The sequence below is a fragment of the Falco punctatus genome, assembly GCF_963210335.1.
Source record: "Falco punctatus genome assembly, chromosome: 5".
In the NCBI taxonomy this organism is placed as follows: Eukaryota; Metazoa; Chordata; class Aves; order Falconiformes; family Falconidae; genus Falco; species Falco punctatus.
In genome coordinates, this window is record NC_137584.1 from 10,888,540 (window position 1) to 10,916,491 (window position 27,952).

At 39.1% G+C, this 27,952-nt stretch overlaps 1 protein-coding gene across 1 annotated transcript in view; it reads right to left on the reverse strand.

The window, feature by feature from the left end:
* Window positions 1-17,436, reverse strand: part of SENP6 (SUMO specific peptidase 6) — a 78,849-nt gene extending 61,413 nt beyond the window's left edge. The window contains exon 1 of the mRNA XM_080388163.1: window positions 17,241-17,436. Coding sequence (XP_080244289.1) covers window positions 17,241-17,292 — 52 coding nt within the window. The 5' untranslated portion in view covers window positions 17,293-17,436. The remainder of the gene's footprint in view (window positions 1-17,240) is intronic.
* Between the last annotated feature and the right edge of the window lie 10,516 nt (window positions 17,437-27,952).

Genomic DNA, 27,952 nt, shown 5'->3' on the forward strand with positions numbered 1-27,952 from the left:
GTTAAAGGTTCCTTCTCTGATATGAACTATATGCCACATGCAGAAAGGGCCTTAAAGTTTATTATTTAAATGTTTAATACCCAAGCACTTTTTAAATTTTTTCATAAAAAGCAACAGTTTTGAACCCCAAGTACAATTGCAACATAATACACTTTTTTTTTAATTCAACATCTGACACTGACCCAAATTAACATATGATGGTAACTGAAATTTCAGTGTTAGCATCAACTAAGTAAAAATCTGAAAACTCTGCAAACACTCACACTATATCAAATTTCAGATTTATCTACTGCCATATCCAACAGTATAGAGATTTTCATATAATATGATGGCATGGGAGTATTCTTCAGTGAAGGAGGTCCAGAGCATGGAGACAGCAATTAAGGCACTGTTCACCCCAGGCCCTAATTACCGTGAGTAAGAGCTGTCTCACACAAATTCCGTATGACAAACCATGCAGCAGCTTTGACTTGATTATAATTTAAATGTGTCTTTTCTTACTATGTTTTTCTCTACATAGTTCGAAATGCATATAGAAATAATGAATGCAACTCTGTTTTGATAGAAAAGAAAAAAAAACCACAACCAACAACAGATGTCTAGGGTGAAGTATATACATTGCACACACAAATATTTATTGCACATTCAACCTCTACTTCCAGTTGCTTGCAACTACTGAGGGTTTCCCCAGTATCCACCAGCCATGGGTGATATTTTTGTGTTTAGCTGCCTTTGCTAGCCTTTTTCTTCTCCCCGCTTGCTTTTTTCATCAAGCCTACTTTACAGAATCAACAGCATCTTGCAGCTGATAGTACATCAGCTTATTTATGTATTACATGAGTAAGTATCTCCTTTTGCTTGTCCTGAGTCAATTTGGCATCTTTTGCTCCTACTTAGCACTCTATTCCTCCAATTCTTGCACTTTGGAAGACAGTATTAAGCAATCCTTCCACATTCATTCATGACGACATAGATCTCTGCTGTATTCTTTCACTGTCATCCTTTTTCCAAGCATTATCTTTTTGTGTAAAACCCAATTAACAAGCTTCAGATTTTAAAAAGCATGCTTATAAGAAGAATGGCAGAAAGCAGTTTAACACCTTCAGGTTAGTGTGTGTGGACACTGTTTTGTAAACTCCTTTAGCAGGAATTTCTATCATTCAACAGTGTGGTTGAGGAATCCCTAAATGGGAGGAAAAAAAGTTCACAGTGAACCTCCATGAAACAAGAACAAAGTTGTGCATTTGGGGAAAAAAAAATCCTTTAAAATTCTGCCTAAAACACTGAAATGAGGAGTTACATATACAGTATTTAGTAAAATGCTAGTATCCAACAGAAGACACCATCTTAGAAAATTTTTTTGCATGTCTTGTACCTTGTGCTGTAAGGCAAATCATTTCATATGAATCTACATTACAGCTGACCAGAAAAATACACCTGTTTCTTTATTGTTTTGGATGTAAACCTATATTGGGTTTGTATGCCAAGATTTTGATGGGGGGTGAGAGGCAGGGGGGTGCAGGGGTGTCTTCTGTGAGAAGATGGCAGAACCTGCCCCCATGTTGTACAGAGGCACCTCTAGCCGGCGCCAAGGCCAAGCACACCAATTAACAGGGGTGCCGCCTCTGTGGTAACAGTTAAGAAGGAGGGAAAACTGCTGTGCAACAGCAGCCAGAACAGAGAAGTTAGGATATGTGAGAGACACAGCTCTGCAGACCCCCAGGCCAGTGCAGAAGGAGGGGGAGCAGCTGCTCCAGGCGCTGGAGCAGAGATTCCCCTGCAGCCCGTGGTGCAGCCCACGGTGAGGCAGGCTGTGCCCTGCAGCCCGTGGAGGTCCATGGTGGAGCAGGTATCCACCTGCAGCCCGTGGAGGTCCATGGTGGAGCAGGTATCCACCTGCAGCCCGTGGAGGTCCATGGTGGAGCAGGTATCCACCTGCAGCCTGTGGAGGAGCAGGTGGAGCACCTGGAGGAAGCTGTGACCCGAGGGAAGCCTGTGCTGGAGCAGGCTCCTGGCAGGACCTGTGGCCTCTGGAGAGACAAGCCCACACTGGTCAGGTTTGCTGACAGGACTTGTGACCCTGTGGAAGGGACCCAGGCTGGAGCAGTGAGTGAAGAACCGCAACCTGTGGGAGGGATTCACACTGGAGAAGTTCATGAAGGACTTTCTGCCATGGGAGGGACCCTGCGCTAGGGCAGGGGAAGAGTGTAACGAGGAAGGAGCAGCAGAGATGATGTGTGATGAACTGTCACAACCTCCATGCCCAATCTCCCTGCACTGCTGGGAGGACGGAGGTAGAGAACTCGGGAGTGAAGTTGTGCCTGAGAAGAAAGAAGGGTGGGGGTGAAGTGTTTTAAGATTTGGGTTTATTTCTCATTATCCTACTCTGATTTGATTAGTAATAAATTAAATTAATTTTCCCCAGGTTGAGTCTGTTTTGCCCATGATGGTAACTGGTAAGTGATCTCTCCGTCCCTATCTCAACCCACAACCCTTTAGTATTTTCTCTCCCCTGTCTGGTTGAGGAGGGGGAGTGAAGCAGTTTGGTCGGCACCCAGTGACTAGCCAAGGTCAACCTACCACAGATGCCAGCCAGATGCATTTACTGGCCACACAAAGAACTTTTCTAGGAAAGCAACTTTTTCAGATGTATCACAGCACTGCCAGAACTCCCTACCACACCTGGAATACAGCAGTAGAGACTGTTTCTATTACAACACACAGAAGCTTTTACAAGTCTTGCATCTGCTGAGATCACATCTTTTTCTGTGTGTCTCAGAACCATTCTGAACATGAAACCTAAATCACAGGTTTGCTTTGGGACCAATGTATTTTTCCAGGAGGACCTTAAGTTCACATTTTTTTTCGCCCAGTTACACTGGTAAAGAAATAATACAAGCCTCATCTTACAAATGCTTAGACCACCATAACTGCAACCAACTTATCAGATACTGCAGCATTCACACAAATTCAAATTAAGTGTGCTCAGAATCATTGCCTTCATCCAGACTCTAAGTAAATTAAAAAGAATGCTTATAAGCTTTCAAATCTGTCGTTCATCTAGAGTCATCACATATATTGTTAAGAGGATACAAGTACTCATAAAAATCTGACACAGAAACATTTTTTTAATTGTTTTACCTTCCCCACTGCTTCATTATTCTTTCAGACAGGCTTCTATGCAAAACAGCTCTTTATCTTCCAGCTCTGATACCATCAGCTCTAGTACATCAACTGTGTGACTACAGTAAGGTTGCATTTGCACACTGTGAAGCAGCACTGCATGGACACGTTTTACACACCCCTCACATTTCCTATAACTTGGGTGTTCTTCTCCTGTCTGTTCATACATCCTGTGTATGTCAGCGCAGCTGTTTCTTCACTGAGAGCAAACATGGGGAAGGAAACTAATTCAGGAAAAAATATCTAGAGCAGTGGGGCAGGGGGAAATTGGAGGGTTTGGGTTTTTTTTTTAAACCATATCAGTTCCCTCCTCTGTTCAACCACACTATCACAGCAGTTGTGACAGTACAGCAGAGGTAAGGGGCATCCGGGAACGGTGATCATTTTAGGCACCAAGGATTCCAAAGGAATGTGCATGGAACCATAGCCTAACCTACATTTATAGGTATAGACTTAGAGATCTATTGCTTAGAAGATGCTTAAACTTTCCTCTCCCTAAATTAGCTGTAGATGCAAAATACCTGTCAAAACTACATCCAATAATAGGCAGTAATAATAAACTGATTGTGAGATACTCAATGAAACACGGATTTCAGTAGTAAAGTTCTATGATACCAGTGTAACAGATGCAAAGTATGGATGTTCTTTCACACATGAAGGCAATTTAATTTCTCAAATGGCTAACAAAATACCCCGCCCTTTCAAGAATGTAGTATCAACAGAAAAACAACGATAAATACAGAGCATCTACTCCTGGGAAAAGGAGTGCTTTGCAAATGCTTTGCAAAGTAGAAGCACTTAAGGGTTCTGTAGTTCAAAGATGGAAAATCATCTGCATATTCTGATAAATGACTGGGTTTTTCGTCAGGACTTTCATACACGTTGGGTTACGTACAGTGCAGAGTATCACGTAGAATGAACAGAATTATCATTTGCCAAACTGTGTTTAACATTTTCTAAGGATTAACAAGGAGTAACAGAGGAGGATAAAAGGAGGACAGAGCTTTGAAATACGTTACAACATTTTCTTTGCAATGTCTTTGAAAGTTTCTCTGCTAAGATAGCAGTGGTAACCACACAATGGACAACTAGTGTTTCTTGACCTTTTCTACTGATTCTCCCAACAGAGATGTAGAGGTATCACCCAAGGATTCTGCCCTTGTGACAGCATCAGAAAACAATGCAGAAGTATTTCAAGAGGGCTTCTTTATTTATATTAGCAGCAAAAGGAATGCAACAGAAAACACGGGCCCATGGCTCACTGAGACAGGAACCTAGTGACAAGGGACACTGGAAAAGCTGAAAAACTTGGGTTGTTTTGTTTTGTTTTTTTTTACCACTCCATATTTCACTGTTAAGTTCTGCTCTCAAGACGTCCTAGTTCCCTAACCCTACCAACAAAATCTGTGGGAATGCAACATCACCCATTGTCAAGAAAGATAGGCTTAAGGAACACTTAAACCAGCTGTACATGCAGAAGTCCACTGCATCAGACAGGAGGTACCTGATGGTATTGAGGAAGTTTGCTAATGCCACTGTTAGGCCCTTCTGCATTATCTCTGAAAGGTCACTGCGTAAGAGATGTTCCCAATGACTGGAAAAATATCACACATCTTCAAGATGAGCAACAAGGATGATCTGGTGAACTGCAGTCTAGTCTGCTTCACCTCAACCCCATTAAGGTTATGGATCAAATCTTCCAGAAATCTATTCACAGCTACATGATGACAAGAAAGCCAGCATGGATTTACCAAGGGCAAACTGTGGCCAACTAACCTAACTGCATTCTACAGTTAGATGGCTGGCTGTGTAGGTAAGAAGAGAACAGATGTTGCACGGTTTTCCACAGGGCCCTTACAGCCAGACTAGAGAGACATGGACTGAGTGAATGAATGAGAAGGTGAGAGGAAAACCAGCTGGACCATTCGAGTCAAAGGATGATGACCACCAGTACAAATCCAGCTGCTAGCACCCCTCAGCCATCAGTACAGCACCCAATACCATTTAACGTCTTTGTTAATAACGTGGATGCTGGGACCAATGGCACTCAGCAAGTTTGCAGGTGATACCAAACTGGGGGAAGCAGTTAATACACTGGAAGCCAGGGCTGCTATTCAGAAGGACCTGACAGGCTGGAGAAATAGGCTGACAAAAACCTTATGAAGTTCAAAAGCAAATGTGAAGTCCTACATCTGGTACCAAACAACCCCAATGCAGCAGTGCAGCCTGGGGGACAACTGGCTAGGAAGCAGAGGATGCGGGGGTGCTAATGGACAGCAAATTGACCATGGGTCAGCAGTGAAGCCACATGGCAAGGAAGGCCAACATGACATACTAGAAAAGTTTAGACAGCAGTCAGGAGAAGTGACTCCTTCCCTCCATATGAAACTGTAGCCAGAGTACTGCACTCAGTTTTGGGTCCTCTGCAAAGGAGATACAAGGAGAGGTTAAAAAAAGTGGATTTACTCAGCCTTCAGATGCAGGGAGGGGAGTCTTCAACTGCCTGATGGGAAGGAAGAGAGAATATAAAGCTAAACTCTCCACAGAGATGCACAACAGAAGGACAAGAAGCACTGGACACAAGCTGGAACAAAGAAAATTCCAACTCAACGTAATAATTTATTTTTTATCATGATGGTACTCAGGAGTGGACCAGGTTAACCTGAGAGGTCATGGAGACTGAACAAAGACCTGAGCAACCTGCTAACTGGGCTTGGTTCGGACAGGAGATTCCAACCCACATGCTTACAACCAGCAGTCAAGCAAAATCAGTGGCTACTCACAGGTACGAAGCATCACCTAAGGTAACTGCACCACCATCACACACACTTCCAAAATTGTGTACCTCAGTCACTTTTCTCTCTCTCTGAGTAAGTCTGCCACCCTCTCAAACATTCCAAACAAGTAACGTAATTTAAATAACATCAAAACCAGGATCCAATAATAAAGGGGGGAAAAACAAACAAATAAGTGATTTTTTTCATCTCTAGTATTATGAATATATATAATTCTCTCCTTATATAAGACCTCTATTGCTAGACTGGAGATACACTAAAAATTCAGAAGGGAAGAAGAAGGTTTCAGTGTTTTCATAGGGAAGATAATACAGGGAAGATATTCCTATTTGATAAGAAAACTGGAGGATAAAAAGTTAGGATAGGCTAGGGACAATTTTTGAGCTGCCAATATACTCTTAAAGTATGAAAACATATATAAAGCTAACAAGCCATTTCAAGGAAGATGACCAAGAATTCCAGAATACGATTTCCATGGCAAATCAGTACATATTAATCACACATGATCTCAAAGTCTGAACACTGGAAGAATTTATAAGATAAGCAAAGCACAGCAGGAAACCTTACAGTATATTATGCATCAGTATATTATGCATCTGATTTGCACACTTCTGATTTTAGACAGTTATGCACCATGGGATCCATCTTCATAAAAAAGTCTAAGCTTGTGCAACTGACAATGCAGCAGCACTAAACAGCAACCTATTTTTAGGAAGTGTTGAAAGGCAGTCACATACAAAACAAGATTAATAACCCAGCCCAACTACCTGGAAATTAGGCAACCAACGTTCTGAGAATGTTTCCAGGTTTGCTGCAATAATTGGAACATCAGTTTGAAATAAAGCACTGTATCTACATACAAAAAAGAAAAAAAAATCAACAATTTCTATTATTTAACACTTCTGGATTTATCCTGCAAACTTTCAGGGATGATGTCAGATAGATACTATCCCCTCTATAAAATTTTACAGAAATTAAAGTCCAGTAAGGTTCCATAACTTCTACATGAAAATAACTTGCAAACATATGACAGGAGGAGAAACTCTTAAAATGTAGTTAAAGCAGAAAAAAGCAAGACCCTTCTCTGATGTTGTCAATTGTTAAAAATTCACCTGAAATGGACAGCAACAAAAGCACACAAAGAAAACACACAACATCCTCAATATAAAACCTCAATAATTTGGTCAAATGGAAAAGGCCCACCTCAGACAATTCTGAGTAAGGAAAGGATGAAAGGAGGATGAAAGAGTTAGTTAAAGTCTAAGCTGTGAGAAAAAAATGCATTTGCCTTTCTGTAAAGGCCAAAGACCTGCGTTTTTCCCTATTCTTAGTGACACTGACAAGCTTTCATACCCATATGAGAGAGCAGTCAGCTGGATTAGATTGCTGATACGGCTGAAAAGTAATACAGACCGTCTCCACCAACACTTGCCCCCACACAGGATTAGTTTTCTGCCAATTTAGTTCCTTCAGCCAACTTGCCATGAAGCCAAAGAAGTGCAGGTGTTGACTCAAGCAAAGCTGTGAGCACACTGTCTCTGGGAGGGGCAGCAGGTAGGACTGTCACTGAGCCTGGCTGTGTCATAAATCGCTGGCACAATTACTTGCATGGCCATACAGTATGGCCCCATACATGTGGACTCCTGTTAGAAAATGACCCTGCAAATGCACATACAGTTAAAAATCACATAAATCATGTCTGTTTGGAAAAAAGAATACTGGAGAAATGCAACACTAATACAGGCAACAGCCTCCTGCTCACACTAGATACATCATATACTTCAACTCCCTTTGCAATTAGAGGTATCAATGCAGTGAGGCATGATGTAATACAACTACATTACTACACTAAAAACACAGAAATCTTTATAATGTAAGTATCAGACTTCACTAGACCTAACAACAATGAGTATAAGGAACACTGACAACTGCTAACTAAACCACAGTATGCTGAAATTCACTAAGCAGGCTTTCTTTTTAAAAAGCTAGAAAAAAATAACTTTACCATCCCTGGAAAAAGAAAAATTTATTTCAGTAATTACTTGTAAAGGTACTGAAGATGAAGAAGTGCTATCAATCAACTAATTTTTAATGTAACAAAATAATACAAGCTAGCTTGCTAACTGCACCTAGTTATGAACCTACTTTTCAAGAAATATCACTCGAAAGACACCCAACTTCTTAAGAGACCATTCAGCAACTGGAGATGAGTTTCAGCCACCTTTATCGAAACATGAAACTCATGCTTACCTTGATCTATCAGCTTTTTCTATCACAGGGCAGAATCGGTTTTTCTTCCAAGTAAGAAACTGTGCCTTAGCCATCTAACAAAGCCTTTGCTAGATGACAAAGAAATTATTTACTTCATTAACAACAGATATATATATATATATATTTTGGTAGTATTCATTGGGTAAATATTCAGAGTCAGCTACAACACATCTGCCTTATGGCAGAATTAGTAATCTCAGTTAAAGGTTTACCGCCCCACAGTGCCAGGTTTATGCAGTCATAAGAACCCGGACCAGCACAGTCCAGAAGTTCACTTTTGAAAGTTTATCCCCAATTGTAAAGAATCCTTAAATTGCCTCTTGAGCAGTGAGCTTTGGTAGAAATAAAGTTACAATGGACTCCAGTAAGGGTTTCTAAATGAAGAGAGCCTCAGAAATTACAAGGGCAATTGTAAATATGAAACCTAACATCTACTGCATAGTTCAAATTCTCATCTAATGGGCACTTGAATAATCTTTCTGTTAGAATGTCGTATTAAATTCTATCATCAGCAGGATATTCATATTTTGCTAAATGAGCCATAAAAATCGGACACGCAAAACAAACACAACATTATATCCTACAACATTAATAAAAATACATCAGTAGAATGAATTTTAGTACAAGTGAAACAACTGTATGGCACTGGATAAAAACATTCTCATGAAAATATTTTTGCAGCTGTTTCTTACAGACATAAATTTCTATGATTACATAATGTTAATCATGTCATATAGTATTATGTTGTACCACACCAGAAAAATATTACTGATATTTATCATTCCTAGAACAAACAAACAAAAAAACCCACCAAAAAACCAAAACCAACCAACCAACAACAAAAAACAGGGAGACTCTGCTCCAGCTTATATGGTCTGAGAACAAACAGAAAACCAGGAAGGCTTTGCAAAGAGTTTCCAGATCATCACTGTTCTTTGTTTATAATCAAGATTCAGTCAAAGATATCCCAAATTCACTGTCTTTCACTCCAAATTATTCTTTCGTAGGAATTACTGGGGGACACATTCAGAAATGTTTCCTTGCCTCGCGAAGCACTTACAGCACTTCCCCGTTAACAAAAACTTTTTAAAGGCCTGCTGACCAACCTGGGAAGAATAACCACAGCCTGTTAATTTACTCCCTCCAGTCTCTAGCCTTCACCATAAACTTCTTCTGTGCACAAGTTAACCTGTTACTTAAAATAATTGCATTTCCCTGGGCAGAATAAAGCTGTTGTTATACAAAAGCATTTATTCTAAAGTTGTTATGTACTACAGCTTAACCTGACTTAACAGCTCACCAGAGAGAGAAGAAAGGGGGAAATGTCCTCTTCCTCTCACATGCAAAGTCTGTCCGATCTCCCCATCCGAAACCATTGTCCTGTCTCGCCTGCTTACCCTTCAACAAACAAATTCAACAGGTTTGGCAAAGCACCAATCTGGCAAGACAATACACATCAAATTAAATCTCTTTGGCAATAAACTGGTAGGTGTCAGGGGTAGGGGACATTACAAGACACACCACCACAAGGGCTGGGGGGTGGGGAGGCTGGGGTGGGGGAGGCAAAGGGGGAAGAGAAGCAGACCCTTCTCCTCCACCTGCAGTAGTGAGGACTAAAAGCAGCACAGCTGCAAAGTGTAACTCCTTCTAAATAGTAACATTCTGTTAGTCCCTATGCTCAAACCAGTTAATAATTTTAAGCCTTGCAAAGAGAACCAATAAATAGCTGACATGCAGCTTTGCATCCAAAATGGAGTCGGAGCATGGTAAGATAAAAGCAGCAATGTCACAGTTCCAGGCTTCAGGGAATTCATACACCCAATTTATCATTATCTGTACAAGACAATAGCACCACACCTTAATCATTTTACTATTCTTTGGATATTTTATTTGGAGAGCATTATTTCCAAATTTTATATCCATGCAGCAAATTACTAGTGTAGATTAACTAGAAAACATCAGTACTCATGCATTTCCTACAATACTTTTAATAACCAACTATCCTCATAGTAGAGCATAATCCCTTCCACAATTTATTTAGAAGTTATTCAAACAGCAGCGTTGCCAAAATGCTATTTCTTTAACTCATAGCAGACATTACACCATAAATAAAAACAAAACACCTTCTCAAAAGTTATTTGCTCTTAATCATTCCTGTTAGCTACAGTACCCAACCATTAGCCATTCTGTATTCTGATTTATACTAGACTGTAATTCAGAGACTGAATTCCATTTGGCACAATCCCCAGTTTCGTGCAGGGAGACTACACCATACAACAAAGTTAAGTAAGTTTTCAGTACTTTTACAACATTCAACTGAAAGTAATCAAAAAACATTAAAAAATATGTCTATGTACTAATGAACTACTAAGCTCTACTTACAACATGTTAGTTCTCAAAAAAGCTTCCAACCTAAACATGTGTCACTGAATTAGGCAGTGATTTAATGATTAAAAATACACCATTTGATTTTAACCCATTATTTAAGAACTGGTTATATTTTCCACATTTTCTAAAGGAAATGAAAGTTCATGGCCTCAGCAGCAAGATTAAAAACATTTATTATCTTCTATTTGTGAATGATCAGTGAAAAAAAAAAAAAAAAGATTGCCAGGTAATTCTTTTTGCATTACGATATCCATCAACACAGGCTGCTAGAGCACCCACTAGAGAAGTAACAATTGCTCCTGTGAACATGACATTCATAGGCAACTGACTTGACCAACACAAGACACCAACTTTGACTTCACCACAGCTTAAGATCAGCTTCACCTAAAAATACTACATATGCTAGGCAGTCGAATGCAGTAAAAGAAAGTTTAAGAACATATGCTTTTAAAAATTAAATGTGTAAGATAAAATTACCAGCAGGTTTAATGCTATATAATGAGTAAGACTAGTAATATTATTACTAGTGCTTTAGTTTGCTTCACTTTAAGTAATCAAGCACAGAACATCCGTTTCAATCTAGAATATGCCTGCCTTAAAAATCTTCCAAATTGAAACCAAATAGGTGCTGAAATACATGCCAAAAGAAAAAAACACCAAATCTGCTTTAGCCTCACCCACACCCCAATAGAAGTGCATTTTAGAACAACAAAGTTAAGAGAAGAATTACATTTGCCCTTTTTTCCCAAAAAAGGAGTATGTTCCCTGTATCTCTACAGCCTCCCGCACCATAACAGCTGCATTTTTATTTATCTTCTTTTCTCAGTCTCCTGCAGGATCTTAAGCTATCTTGTACAATCTTGCACTCTTTTATGCAACACACACACAGATGGAAGCATACACTGTCCTGTGTACCAAGTCCTCCAGCTGCTCTGACCCTGGAATGTTCAGCCAGTTAGCAGCAAACTAAACCATGCTGAGGAAATACTAAAACCTTCACTTCAAGGACACTAACTTTGACTTCTCTGTTTTATGGGAAGTGGGCAAGTTTCACAAAATTTCTAGATATTTATTTACATGTGAGATCTCTAGGCCTCTGCAAACAGAATGGTTTAATAGCTGTTAGTGGGAAGAGGTAAAATGATGAGAGAGGACTCAAAATCCCCTCATAATCTTATAAAGTAATATTTACAAGCGGTGAGTTTGGCAATTAGTCTCAGATTATAGGACTTAACTTCAACACAAAACACCTTGACACATCTCAGTTATCTCAAGAAACACAGCTAAAACTCTATAGAAAAGGTGAAGTCTGATACTGCACAAAAATCCATGCAGTCTTCCAGAAACTACAGTAATAAAAGCCAAAGTTGTTGTTGAAACCATTACAATAAATAATCCATTATGTTTTATCCCTGTACATAAAACAAGAAGCAAAAGACGAAAATACCCAAATAGGCTTATCATAAAAGTATCTGCGCAAGCATGACATTTGCAAAATGTTGGTTTATGCTTGCTATCAAGCCACATATTGACATTATTACTTATGTTATTACTATTACTTTTCTATTTATAATTACATGAAGAAGAGAGTAAGGATCTTTTTTAAAAACACTCCCAATTTAAATTTTTTTGGGTGACTAAACCCCAGAATTTCTGTACTTTTTGTGAGGAAAGAGTGGTGCCTTTACTATCAAATCCAGGTGCCAGAAAATAATGAACGAGGCATCCCATACAAGACAGTTACTCTTTTCACCTGAAGCTTCTGTGTCCCACTTTGTGCAAAATTATTATAGCAGCAGCTACTTAGGAAAAACTACCAAATAATAAATGCCTCCATAATAGCAAATCAGAATTGCACAGATATGTTTTTCAATTCAGAAAGCCAAGGACAAGCCTGGGCTCCTAGAATCCTACATCTCCAAATTTAAAAGGTGGTGATGATATGGTAGAGGACTTGGACACAGGCCCTTGTTTTAGAACATGCTACCAAGCACATTACAACAAATGTTATAGAGCATTAATAGTAGATAAATTAAGTTTATTTTTTGTATCTTTCTACACGCCTTAAGCAGCATTCTGCCTTTTTAATACTTCATGCCACCTATCACCCAAGTTCGGCTGGCACATACAAAAAGACAGTAAAAAGATAGTTTCAATTTGACTGCTGAGAAATAGTTCTCGACAAGTGGGTTTCACTCTTAGAAAATAATCTGTCACTGAAGTCAACGAGAAGGTTTCTTATTCTTAAAACCACTGGGAAGGACAGCTGAACAAAGGTCTGAGAAGGCATTTACGCAGTACTGGAAAGACATTCTGAATGGATCAGAGGACTGGGAGCCATAAGCAAGCTATGAAAGAGTCGCAGATTTCCCACTTTCAGATAGAAAACCACTCTCAAGAAAAAAAGAAGAAAGGAAAAAACATGCCTGGACATTGATGGGACTGACAACAATTCAACAGCGCAAAGCATGAGTTTAGATTATGACAAAAAAAAGACACAAAAGAAGGTGAATGATACCTGAAGCATCCCCCCATTTTCAAGCTAATATCTCCACTAGGTCATAAACAAAGTGTCAGAGACTGCTTCAGAGACAATTACAATTAATAATTAAATTTCTCTATTAAAAATAAAGAGAAGTCAGAGCAGGTAGAAAATTTTCAAGTGTTCTATTTGAATATGAACTCCACTCTGCCCTCCTAATTTGTATTAGTCCTGTCAGAGATTTCTCAATATGATTAAAAGATTGGGGGGGGGGGGGGGGGGGGGAAGCCCCACACAAAAAAAAGGCAGGAAAGGCTGACCACCACTTCAAATGGCAACTCTGTCTATATACTAATACACAAATGCTGTGTGTTTCTGTACCACTCCAGAACCTTAGCTACCTTTAAGAAAATGTGCAAGTCTACAACCCTTGCTTTGGTGAAGGCAATCCTTAACACATGAGCTGAGTGAAAAGCAAAGCAGTCTCTAGAATCCTCTGGCATATAACTGTCAAGTTTCTGCTGCTACTGCTGCTAATGGGTAGTCCACATAGTTTTCCCTATCATTATCAGGAAACCTGTAACCAAGAAAATGCAATGAAAATTGAGCAGATTCCTGCCATGACTGCACTGAAATCTCTCCGCAGCTCTGAAGGTAGAAACTGGCAACATTCCTTAGAAAGGAGATCCTCAAAAAGAAAATTCAATATTGGTTCTCAGACATCAGGAGACTGAAAAAAGAAAACAGGAAGGAATAAAATGTTTCTTCTTCTTGAAAATATATGCAATTAGGAATACTTTAAAGTTTGACTGTTGTCTACTGCATAAACATAGGGAAACTTTAAATTTAAGGCTGGAAAAGGGAAATTACAATTTCCTTGCAACTCAGTATTACGCAAGGAAACAATATAACAAGAGTTACCACAATTTTTCTCCAGAGGAACAGTAGTCCCTATTCCCACAGCTGAACATCCCCCAATCTCAATCCAAACAGATCTGCCTATCATTGCTTTGTACTTTAGCTGTAACTATCAATCAAAAAAACACAGGAATTCCTGAGGATGGATACCTCCAATCACTAAATCTCTACTAATCTAAATCTGAAAAGAATTCCTATGCAACAGGACTACTTTGTTAGTATGAATTAGCTTGAATTTCTGCATATTCTGCTTATAACTTTGAAACCTTACTGTAGGAAAGTAAATTCCGAAAAGTTTTACTAATTCCACTTGCAAACTGGCTTAAATAATAAAAATAAGGTACTTTCCACACTTCTAAAATCTAACAGTCCTGACATTTCAGGAAAAGTAAACATGCAGGTTATGCATAGCAGTGTATATATCGTGTTGGCATTGCTCCAGAATGATAGCTAATGTAGCTTTAAAGAGTCAAACATTATAGTTCTAGGCATATTTTTCACATTTTCCATTAAACAGTCTACATAACAACATAAAAAATGAAGCCACATTAGATACGCAAAACTGGACAAAAAACATGTACGGGTATGAATCATGGTGTTCAAGAACAGCATTACCAGAAAGGCAACAGATAAATCACCCAAGGAACACCCTCTCAGAAAGACCATTTTGGTTTTATTGGAGAATAAAATAATAAAAATATTTTTAAAAAGCACTTTAGCAGCAGAATGACAGCCATATTTCTTCATAGTAACATCTGTTACACTAATTGAGAAAAAAAGTAGCATCTTACTGGACTGTGGAATCAAAACCTAAATTCTGAACAACTATCATACTTAAACGCAATTAATTTCAGTTAACTATGTTCATCTTAAGTCTGACTGATAGTCAACATTACCATGCCAACACACATACAGATACAGGTACATATTTAAACAACACAGTTTCCATTAGACTGAGTTCAATTAGTGACAGATCTAACATCCATTTCGCCCATAATTTGTTTAGTGCATTGATGGCAGGGAGGGACAGAGGACTACCCCACCTTAGCAGCCTTTAATGTAAGGCTTCCAAAAACATCAAGTAAACAATTTTTAATTGTTGCTTACACAGACTTCAACAGAGCCCATGAAATATACGCACACCAACAAGTTATAGATATAAATCCAGGCTCATGCAATAGAAGTTGCCGTATTTCCTACTGTATACACTTTTATCCCAATTTTTGTCCACGTTATACTTGTCTCACAAGTCTGGCAGTCTCGTCCTTGTCTAGCCTTTGAACAATGGTGGTTCTAACATCATTAGATTGATTGAATGTATTGTGTACATTTCCAAATTACAGATTGCCAAAACCCCCACATGATAGATATATATATTCTATGACCTTACTTTTTCCTATAATGCCAACATCCCTAATAAGAACCTCTCAAATAATATCTGAAAGCCGCCTTCTTCCTTTGCTTCAAATCAGTACCAAGTTTACCAGCTCTTACAAGATCTGCTGTAGTACTATCAACCCATTTTAACTTGGGCCACCCTCAGAAATTTTTTTCACCACCATCCACATTAGGCATTCTTCACACATGCATGCACACTCTCACACTCTTAGGGTTTCCATCACATCATCAGTCCTAAAATTAACACAACCCCAAATAATGGGGAAATACAAAACCAGCTGATAACTCAGTTCATCAATCATGGAATAGTGAAGCTTCAAACGGTGATGCTATCCAGTGTCACACTGGTTCTGCTGTTGGAAAGAGATCTTTCTCATAAGCAAAAACCCTGTCTTTTCTTAGCCACCTGTCCAACCAGCAAGTAGCCAAGGTGCACACAGAAGACAGTGACCAGTCATCACCCTGACACTATTAGTTGTCTGCACAAACCTCACTATGCTCTATGGAAAGAGTTCAGGAAAAAATGGAGTTGTCTGCATTTCACCACCAAACACTTTAAAAGGCAGAAGGGCAGTAATGTGACAGCCCGTATTAACTAGAAAGTTTCTGAACATCAGAATTTCAGACTAATCACTCAAAACAACAAGCAGTATTTTGTTCACACAGTACTTCCCAGTACTTCTACTTCAAAACATCTAGGAATTAAAACCAAAACCCAGCATCCTGCAGCAAGAGAAAAGCTGCAAGAGGCATGTTCTGTTTAACAGTGGTACTACAGAACCTCCAATGCTAAACTTATCCCTGACTTGAAAAACTCTACTTATGAGGAGTAATTTATTTCATTAACATAGATTTTTTTCTTCACTATCATCATGGTAACGTAGCAGAATTTAGCAGATTATTGGTCTATGTCATCAGGATGTGTGCTTATAGCAATTTTGCAAGACTACAATAGCAGATTTTCTTTTACTCGGCAAAACTATATAAAAGCTCAATAGTTAATGATATTCGAATTTCAGGAGACTTTTTGCATTGTAATTAAGACCTTTACAGTGACAAAAAAAACCCATCAAACCCATATATCAGAAAGATTATTCGAGGCTTTATAAACGCTAAAGGTTTCTTTCAGTGGCAGCTGATAAATCCATAGTCTTCGTATCACAGATGTAAACGCGATCCCCCTCCCAAAATTAACCTCAGTCCCAAACCTTGAAAGGAGCGTTTTAGAAGCAGACGAGACTCATTTTACGGTGGGGGGAAAGGGTAGGCGCTAGGCCGGGGCCTGGGCGCAGGCTGAAGGCAGGGAAGTGCGGCGGGGAGGCGGCACGGCAACCCTCGCTACCCCTCACCTCGCACTAACCTTGCCCGCCGCCCACCAGCCCACCGCCCCGCCGAGAGAAGGTTCCTCCCGCTGCAGAACCGGCCCTGCTGCACCAAGCCCAGGCTGCTCCCAGCGCTCCGCCGCTACAAAGGAAACACTGCGCTTCCAAAGCCTCCAAACATTAACAGAGAGAAAGAAAGAGAAAGAAAAAGAAATCAAATCACCCTCACTAAGCCCTCCCTCAAAAGCAGGTCTCTTTTCACCAAATGAAACCACCCCTTACAGCACCCACCCTTCCCCCACCACGAAGCCACCTCTCATTGTCGTCGTCCCCCAAAGGGGACCCATTCCCCCCCCCCCCCCCCGATGCACACACACACGCCCGCCTCCCCCGTTCCCCAGTCTGTACCGTGCCCCTTACTGGTTGCCAGAAGGGAAACGCAGCCCATGGGCCACATTCCCCCCCTCTCAGCCATGCACGCACCTTCCAGAAACAAGCTGTCTCTGCAGCCGCCGCCGCCGCCGCCACCGGCCATCTTCCTGCTGCCGAGCCGCGCTCCCTCACTCCATCGCCCAGAGGGGCGGCGGGGCCTGGCCCTTCCCCCGGCCTGCGCGCTCCGCCGCCCACCCCCACTGCGGAAGGCTGGGTGACCCGCAGCGGCGCCGCCGAGGCCCGGCCCTCTCCCGCTCCCCACTCCGCGCGCACGGCGGCCCGGGCCGCGCTGCCTTCCGGCCGCCCCGCAGGAGGAAGCGGCGGCAGCGCGCCCGCTCCTCCCTCACCGCGTCCGCCGCCGGCAGCCCCCCGAGCGGCTGCCAGCCGGGCACGGCCCAGCAGCCGCCGATGGCGCCCGGCGGGGCAGACGGGCCTGGCCGGGACTCGGTCGGAGGCGCCTCCGAGCACACGGGGAGGACGAGGAAACGGAGCGCGCCGCGCTGCCGCCCCTCTCCGCCGTGAACGGCGCGGCGGAGCCTCACCGGCTCGTCCCTGCCGGGACCCCGGCACCGCAGCCCGGCCGGGCCGCCACCGGCACTGGGGGCTGCCGGCTTCCCCGGCCCCTAGACGGTAAAATGGCCGCAGCAGGGCTGCGCCCGGTGCTGCCTCGGGCTCTCCCGCTCCCCCCTTGATCAGCTCGGAGGCAGCAGCCTCGGTGAGGCGAGGAGGTGGATCGGCCTGCGTAAAATGAATGGAGTTTTAGGAGTGCGGGAGGCCACGGTACAAGGCCGAGGCCCGGCGGTCTCTCACCTCGCTCACGCTGAGGCAAAAGGCCACTAAAGCCTTACAGATTCTTACAAAACATAAAAACCTTCTGTTGCCTAATAAAGGCGTGTTTGAATCCAAAACTGGGAATTCTGCAAAACGTACAACGTTGCTAAGCCAAGTATACAGAAATTGCAAGTCATGGTCTTGGGTGTATTTGACTTAAAAAAACCGGTTTTGGCATGTAAGGTTTTACATTTTAAAAACCTTTTCTTGTGAAGCCTAAGTATCAAAACCACACATCCTTTAAAAACTGGAAAGTAAATTATGACAGTCCAGTTAGGGAAAACTAGATACTCCTTGCTAGGACAGGTTGCTTCATCAAATTCTACTGACCCCACTTGTACTGCAGAATTGGAGAATTTTTATATCTAACTTAAGTACCTAGTTTCTAAAATGACTAATCCCTGAAAAGTGTACTTCCAAAAATGTCTGACCTTAAACAATTTGTAGATTGAATTCCTAAATTAGGTAAATTCAAGTACCCAGTGCATATAAAAATTAAAAATAAAGGAAAACAAAGAATATCCTCTAAGTCTTCTAAATTTGTTACTTTCATTAACGAACTTTCTGTATTGACACCAACCATATTCATAAACCAATGTGTTTAAAAACACTTCTAAGTGACAGCGCTCAGTTTTTACAGAAGCAAGAGGTAAAAAGAAGCCGAGGAGAGTGCAGAGCTAGCTTGGGTAAGACACAAGGGACACCAGACAGATCCCCGAATGCTACATCACACCACCAGAGCTAAGGAGCAATTAGAATTCCAAAAGCTGGAACAGTACTGGCAAACCTAGGTATCTCGATCTTCAGAAACTCCTTAGAAAAAAGGCTTTTTCTGAAAGTGGAATGACAAAATATTTTTGCTTCATTAGTAATGAAATTAACTGGAAACATTTAGGAAAAATCGGTGCAAGCTAATTATACAGAAACCAGAAGACCATATGTTTAATAGAAGCCTAATATTAAAACTCAAATAAAACCAGAAAAAAGGAAATTTAGAATCTAATTTTCAAAAAAGGGCCTACTGTGTCTCAGAAAGGCATTGTCTAGATGGAGGGCTTACTGCATAGGTTATAGCATTAATCCACAACAAAAAGTCCCTGTTGACAGTTGAGACCAGACTGATTCAGGTCTACCCAATTCTTCACAATTTTTTAAAAACTAGGGATTACGAGTTATGATTATGAGTTATTTGAATAAATGTTTGATACACGGCAGTGTGCTAGTGTGCTTTTGTTGGTCAAGTAAAGGCATCAAATAGGGCTTCATAGTCTTATTTTTAGCGAACTGAGGCACAGTATAGATTAAAATACCTTTTAAAGCAGAAGTAGAAATGACAAGGGAAGATGTTACCAATATTCATCTAGATGCATGGTTGATTTTAGATTTTTTGATTGCTGATTTAACATTTACTTTTTTATGAACAAGAGCTGCCCCAAATTTACATGTCACTGCAGTGTTATTTTTTCCTTTATTTTGAAGCTCTTGAAGGGTGCAATAGAATAGTATGCAGTCAGATTTCTTTTTAATTTGTTTTTCATTAAGCTTCTATTAGTAGTCTGTTCTTTAAAAAAAAAAAAATGTGGTTTTTTTTTTAATTTGAAAAGTATTTGTGAGGGAATGCAATACTGATGACACTCAAATCTTAGAAAACCTTTAAAGCATCCTCTTAACTTTGCTTAAAACCAGAGGCTTTTCTTCATGTATAAGAAGTACCTGAGTGATCAATGCGAATTTCCCCTTCCTGCTGGGAGAAATGATACAGAATTTACTGAGTCGTCTTTCTCTTCTTGGCCAAAATGTATTCTCAGAGTAAGAGCCCAGAGACAAAATGCGTTAGATCACCTTCCTGGCCTTTAGCAGCGACTAGAAGTTGACTAGTCCCACTATGTGTAGCTCACACAATCTAAGATCTTGAATTTACAAACACTTGCATGTGCATAGTTCTGTTGGCACAGCACTGCCAGAGTGAAAAGCCGATTACTTCATTAAGCAATGATGAAGAATTTTTGGTCTGCCTTAGAAATCTAATTTTTCCATCTCTTCCCACAGTGAAAAATTTGTTATTAATGAATATGGCTTGGATGATTCTGTACTGAAATTATGGAAAAAATACATCTTTTTGTCTTTGTATTTCTGATTCTTTCTGATTATTTCTTGTTTCCTCTATGATTTTTAAGGTTAGCCAACAAAATGGGGATGGCTACTCCATAGAAACACTATTTCCTTACTTAAGGAATAAAATGGAATTGGGATTGCGGTTTTGCAGCTTCTGTAGTTGTGGTAGTGTATGCTACTTAATTTTCTTTACTGCTACATAAATTGTGTATAAAAATTTCAGGGAATTTATAGGCACCTTGAACAATTTTTTGTTATTTACAACCCAAGAACTCATTCTACATACTATAAAATCAATGCTTTTTAACAGTCCTACTTTTCAGAAAATAATGGTTATGGGCTGAATTATTTTTCTCTGTTTTCCACTGTTGTTCTTAGAACTGTTCCTTGAATGTATTTGTGATGCACAATCTATGTCCTCTGTTAAAAAAACAACAGTTTTGTTGTTGTCCTCATGACTGATGCCTGGTTTTGTCTCTGTGCATTTTTAAAGCAAAATCAGATTTATTTCCTGTGCTTGCAATGTCTTGTTCTTACTATTAAAGCTAGTGTTTTAATTTTAATTGTAGGGATTTTTTACTTGGTATTATTCCAGGATAGTTCCATACTGTAGTTAACTCTTCAGGAACCTTCCTAAATGGAGAAGTACCATTCATCTGTGTGCTAAGACTTAGAATGATACAGCAGGATGTGGAAAAGCTTTTTGTTAAATTTTGGTATCAAAGACAGCTTGTTGAGTAGGTAGTAGGTAACTATGGACGCCTAAGATCGGGACTTTGTCTAAAATGTTTTCTTAACTCCTTCCTTGAAGGAGACCTGTTTTTTAAATCTGATCAGGCTACTATTGTAAAATGCCATATTGTGTTCTTGGAGAATAACTATAGTAAACAAATACCTATGAGGTTTCCTGCTACTCTAATAAACCTTTTGAAAATAAAAATCCCACTATTCATTGCTGTGGCTGTTGCTTAAATATCTGCTGCACTGTCTTAGTCATGACTACATTATAACCACTCAAAAGAGAAGAGTTCTGCTTAAAATCTGCGAGTTCTTTTGTTGGAAAATGAGATGAAGCAACTGTGTTGGGCTAAAAAATTACAACTCATTAAGCATCAAAGTGAGATCTATAGATATAAGAAGAGTGATTGAGAGGTGTGTTAGTATCGTTAGCCACAACACAGCATTAGATATTAATTTTGGAAACTTTTTTTTTTTGTTGTTAGGGTCTGGGCTGCACCTGGAAGGCCATTTTTTCTAGAAGAAGAAAGTAACAGAATTTGGTGCACAGCCCAGAACCATTACATCAGTGACCTATCACTACTCTAAGCAGAAGAGTAGTTACGATCACAAGAAAAAGTAAAACTCTTTATAAAAGAAAATTATTTAAAATGTATGCATGGGATCACACTGAAGAAGAAATGACCAATTATAAATCAAATATAAAATGTTCCATCTGAAAAATTTTGGATAATCTTCCATGGTTTTGATTATTCCTTAGTAATGTACATTGGGTAATTATTTTATGACATATTTTGAGTCAAAGATTGATCTTTAACTAAAGAAAAGCAGAACTGTTGATAGTAGTTTTGTAAGTTGTAAAAGCAGAGCACATAAAAGGCTCAAGAGAATACATCAGATCTGAGATACCTAGAATCTACTTCCCAGTGTATAGTCAAAATATCTGTATAAAAGATATTTCAGTATATTCTGATGCAATTTATCATATTTGCTATAAGTTTCCTGAAACAACTCTTGTTAATCGGAAAGAAATTTTTCCTTTAATACTTTTACGGTGATACTGTAAAGGAAATATGTTTTTGCATAGAGGCTGATGAAATATACTTATTGATTGCAATCCAAGCTTTATGATTAGGCAACAGTGTAAATTTGTTGTCTTCCAGTGTAAATCTTTCATCATTTTACTAATAAGAGCAGAAGTTCTAACTGATTTAAAGGAGGAAAAATAGAAAATGTTTTATTTGTCAACAAAAATAGTATGGCATAATCACGGTAGTCTTTCATGTACTAACAGAAAGAATATAATGAATGCATCTACAGCATGAAATATTAAAATCAAAGACTATGTAATCAGAAAAATAAAATAATAGAAAAATTTACTGTAATAAAAATAAAATAAAGCACAGCAAGACTTAGGCTGTTGCTTAAGGCACGTCAGGCATCCAAAAACATCCAGCATAGAAAACATACTGTGCATATATGCACAGGGTCAGACCCTGTCACTAATCTCTTGCTTTTCAAATCAGTAAGAAATATGCCTAAGTCAACTTCTAAAGTATTTTTAGACACATTTAATAGATGGTTAAACTTTTTTTGTATGCTGTTACACAGAAGTCACTCTCACAATCACACATGAAAAGAAACACATGCTCTTAATCGCCAGCTAACATAACTTACAGATGGTCTCTCTTTATAATGGTCTCACACCCATCAGAAAAGGAAACTGGTTTGTAGCTGAAAACCTTGGAGATACTTTGTCAATAATCATTACTCTCAAGATCTTTATGTTAGTAGAGATGTCTAATTTAAGCAAGTGCCTATAATAGAAAATATCTAACTGAAATTGTTTCAGCAGGGTCACACATCTTAGAGGAGGATCACCTTTCCCTGCCTGTTTCATTAGATACTTATTTGTCTAAAGCTTTAAGAATACTTAGGTTTCAGAACAATTAAGGCAATCTTTTAGCAAAAGTTATTATGTATATATGCAAATCACATTTATAAAAATAAACTACACCAAGGGCACATAAAACAGCAAATACTAGCCTGTACACACACATATAAGCAAAAATACATACTAAAGCAAAGAAAAAGGTCAGGTTTGTGTACAAGCAGTTGTATCATAATCATAATGAAAGCAGAGGCAAAAAATCACTACATCCCACGTATAGTCAGTGTTCGTGACTTAACTTCCTTACCGCTCATGCTGCTGGCTAAGACACTGAATTTGCTTCTTACAAATTCCCCTTCTAACCTGAAGAACTTCTGAAACCTTTTTCTCAATGTACAAAGGAGATTAGAGACCTGGGCTATGAAGATGGATGTACTTCTTTCTGTCTCTGTACTTCAGTGGTTAAGTACAGTAGTGTACTCAGTCTCATCTGTGAAGTGGAGCCAGTAAAAGCATATGTAGGAATAACCATACTGCAGAGACTAGAATCCATACAACACAGGATTTGAAAGATGCAAAGAAATAATTTCATTTGTCCTGCATAGACTTAAGTGGTAAAGATTTAAAACATCACTGGCATGTGCCCATAAAAGTCTCAGCTGAAGACTGATCTTCAGGCTCCACAGTGTATCAGAAAGGTGGGGGTTTCTCACATATTAACGTAAATAATTTTCTCTACAAAGAAGTTTCTTCTTCTACCTTAATTAGAGTTCACTGTGCTCTTTTGAGTAACTTTTCTATACTGAGAGACTGCTGTTGTATTTCTCAGCCTTCTCTAGTTCCTTCAGTCTTCCTTTATTATTTTTAATCCCTCTAGAGTCTCTTTAACTTAGCTGTATATTAAAGTGGGGCATTCAAAACAGGATGCCATACTAATGTACGTCTCTCCAAAGCGGAATAAAGCAGAATTACTGTCTTTGGCTTCTGACATACTGTGATTCCCTTTAATATGTCCTAAAATATTTTTCAACAAAACCACAGTTAGATCATGGTCAATTTGTAATGCAATATAAACCTCAGGTCCTTTTCGGTACTGTTGTTCCCTAGCCAGCTATATCTCATTTTGAATTAGTTCATTTGATTTTTCCTTCTGAAGTCTATGATTTTCTACTGGTCTTCACTGCATATCGTCTTGCCGATTTTAGATAATTTCTTTTAATTTATCCAGATCACTTTGAACTCTAACCCTGTCCTTAACCTAAGCCCCTGTTAGTTACTCGCAACACTGGTGGCCTGGCAGTGAAAATAATAGTAGAATTATAGCTAGGATAAATCTGTGTAGGAACAAGTGCCTCTCTCAGACTGTCAGTGAAACACTGAGATTGCATTTTTTCAGCCTATTTCCTGGTTCAGTTTTAAGAAGTGATAGACAACAGCGACTAATGTCTTACTAGAGTCAGTACCACCAGCATTCTTTCCCTATTGATCCTGAATGCCAACCCTTCCAATGAAGATGGACAAAACTGTAGTGTGACATCAGAGCTTTCCAGTGATTCTCAGGAGATTGGAATGAATGCAAGTCCCAGAGATGCCTAAGATGACCCTCCTATCTGTGCAGACATCCAGAGTTCTTTGCTCTTCTCAGTCTCTTTTCCACAAGATGAGGAATATTCCCTCTGTTAGAAGGATGTGGATGTCCAATACTTTTTCTGAAGATGTAATTTACATTCTGTAATGGAGTTATAGCCTAACAACACCAGTCCACATGAAAGACTCAGTTATACGTACAGTAATTGTCAAATGGTGGAATGTGTTTTTGGAAGGCTCAAGGCAAGATGAAATTTTCTCCAGAATGGCATGGATACAAACTAGCCCCTGTATAATACCTGTGAAATAAAAGGTGAGAAATATTCATGGAGTAGAGCCTTGGCCCTGCTGGAGTCTGTAGAGAACTTCAATTGGTGTAAACAATATAAAGCCCTGAGACGGGAAGTTAAAGAAATGAGAGTTGTCTCATGTGCTCACAGTTACACTGTACAAGGACATCTCAGTGGGAGAGGATGTTGTAACTCATAGTGATTTGTGATTTCTGCAGTGTTTGTTAACAAGCTCTCCCAATTGATAAAGTGGCCTAACACAATCATTTATTTTAACTTTAAAGATTCTCCACGTTTATATGCTTTTTTATAAATGGCAGTGTCAGTCATTTGATTCATTCCAGGTGTATATAATCCTTATCATTAGCTGCATGTATAAAAATTAGATTCATCTGATTGTCATTGGTGTATTATTCCTAATGGGTACCATCAGGTCACATTCTTCCTCAGGTAGTCACATGTAGCTGTTAAAAGTAGAAGGGCAAGATGCTAGGAGACAATGAGGTCAGGAAATAGCTGCCACCACTCTTGAGTCCTGTCACGAAATCACTGGCGACCCTATAACACCCCCATGTCTCATAAAAATGTCACTAGTATTGCTGTTGATTTTGCCAAAAGCTAAGGAGATGTTAACTACTATGAGCATAACCAGTAGGTGATTAGCCTGCAAATTTTTACAGGAGTGGATTAGACTTGTTTTGATGTTACACTTCTTTTCATGCTAAAAATTCTTGAGAGTTGCTTAAGTAGGTATTTCTCTTTTCAGGGAGCATGAGGTCCACAGTGGTTTGTGAACATAAGGAAGCATATTACTCACACTGCTTAGTGCTCATTAGAAAGATGTTCCTTTTAATATTATAAAGACGTTGATCTCTATTTCTTTTTGAGAAAACCCTGTAACTTGTGATTAAATTTGCTTACTATAATATACTGTATTCTGTAAATTTCTATAAAAGGTGTCTAGATCACATGTGTTGTTTTCTTTACTTCTAGACAAAATAAAGATACAAAACCCAATCAGTTTTCCATCAGTTTGAAGATACATGGACTTTGACTGAGGATTTATGGTTGCTAAAACAATGTGAAATTTTAGCAGACTGTTTAAATTATGGTTACCATATGAGGACATTGAAAGTGGAGCTGACCTATTATTGGTCTGTCCTGTTTGCTGCCTTGTGGTATAGAAGCTAAATGTATTGTTTTTCAGCATAAAAAAGTTTTAAAGTGCTGTATCAGTTTTCATCATAAAAATTCCAGACTCTGTACCACCCATAAGGATGAATAAAGATGGTAATCATTCTATGGAAAATTTAGCAAATTAAATACAATCTCCTTAAGTATAGATAATATAATTTAAAGAAAGGAAAATTAAATTTTATTCATTATCCATAAGTAGTTTTCCAAGAGGAAAATCATCAAATGACACTTAAAATATATTGGGAAGAAATTCAATGCTGTAGGGATGTTTCCTTTCTTATTGCATGAAACTTTGTTGCTTACGTACAGCAGATTCGGAGGCCTTAGAATATATATGCTATCTATGTTAAACTATGTTACAATGCTTTTATGGTTTCTAGTTTGTAGGATCTGATTAACAATGTTTTCATAATTTGGGGTTATTTTGAGTTCTATTATTGTCCTCATCAGTATATTTAATAGCAGCATATCAACTACCATCTCCTCCTCCCCAGGCAGACTCAACCTTGTTTTCAGAGTATCTTTATCCCCTCCTATCTCACTTCTCCCTGCATCTCCTGCAATAAATACAATCATTCAACTTCTTGTCTGTCATTGCTCCAGTTCTTCCCTTCCCTTAATCTGCCCTAAAATCTTTCTCTCTGGCGCTTTCCCTTCATTCAGTTTGTGTTTTCAGCTTCTTTCCACCTACTCTCTCAGTACCAAAATCCTTCCCGTGCTTCCAACAGAGATTTCTCCAACCCTATTCTCCCACAGTTGCCACCCTATTCCGCCTTTTGTTGTGGCTCCCTCCCACTGCTGCTTCTGCTTTATTAGTTTATTAGGGTCCATGATTCATATTCAATAACTGAGGATATTTTTATATAATATATAATTTATATAATTGCTGAAATTTAGCTAGATGAATAAAAAAATCTTGTCCCTATTTCTTGAGTGTATTTTCTTCAGTGCCATAATTCAGTTTGGTAATAAAACACATCTTCTTTTCTTGTATTAGCTAACACATGTCATTTTGTTTTGAAAAATGTTGCATATATACATGTAAGACTGAAACAGAAATGCAATAAATTTCATACTCAATGCAAAGACCCTTAACAAAAACATAATTAATGCAACACAATGTTTGAGATTTTAAGCCAACAAAAGCCAGACCATTTAGAGCTAAGGTTCCCATAGCAACCTTACTCTATCTCCTCCTGTGTCTGTGTGATAGGGTCTTTTTTTACATGACCACATATTGCTAGAGAATGTGCTGTATTATTCCATAAATAGAACATCGGTTTAATAGGTGAGTTAACTACATAAGGACCTACAAAATTATATGTATGTCTTCAAAGGATATTAAATCAGTGTGGCTTGTAGAGGTAGTGTACATTTATAAATACTAGAAGAAATCTTCATGTAAGCTTCAACATGATGTTACAACATCATTAACATAAATCCTGCCTGCAAGTGAATTTTTGGCATGTTTTTAGTTTCCTAGTTAGGTTTCCCTGCATATATAGAAAATACAAAGGCTCAATAATTACAGGAGGAAAATTATTGGCAATTCTTAAAAAATAATACAAGGAGACTCTTCCGTTTTAAGTGATTATTTTCCAGAGTAGGCAGTTACACAAAAGCATATGGGAACTCAAAAGATGCAGACTTTAGTCAGACTTCAGGGGCTGAAATCATCCTATTTAACTACAAGCACTTAAATAAAGGGGCAAATATATATATATATATATATATATCTTCTAATTTCTGCACAACTTAGGGAAGTAGAAGAGCCTCTCCAGAGGATGATTCAGTCCTCCTGAGATGTGATTTGTCTTCTGCCTATCTTACTTTACTGACTATAAAGTAGGTCTGGAGAAACCAGTCAAGATTCCTTCCTACTTCAAGTTATTGCTTAAAGTAGGATAAATCCAAGTTGTATTGTCCCAAGAAAAAGAAGTGTGATTTTCAGATATTTCTGAGTACCTGATGTGTCTTACAGGTTAGGTGCAGGAGTCCCCCTAGACTACACCTCTATCAGTGTCTAAATCCATGACTTCACATTCACTTGACAACACAAATGTGTTCTTGATTAGATAGGATAACAAAGGACGTATTTTTTTTAGTATACAGAA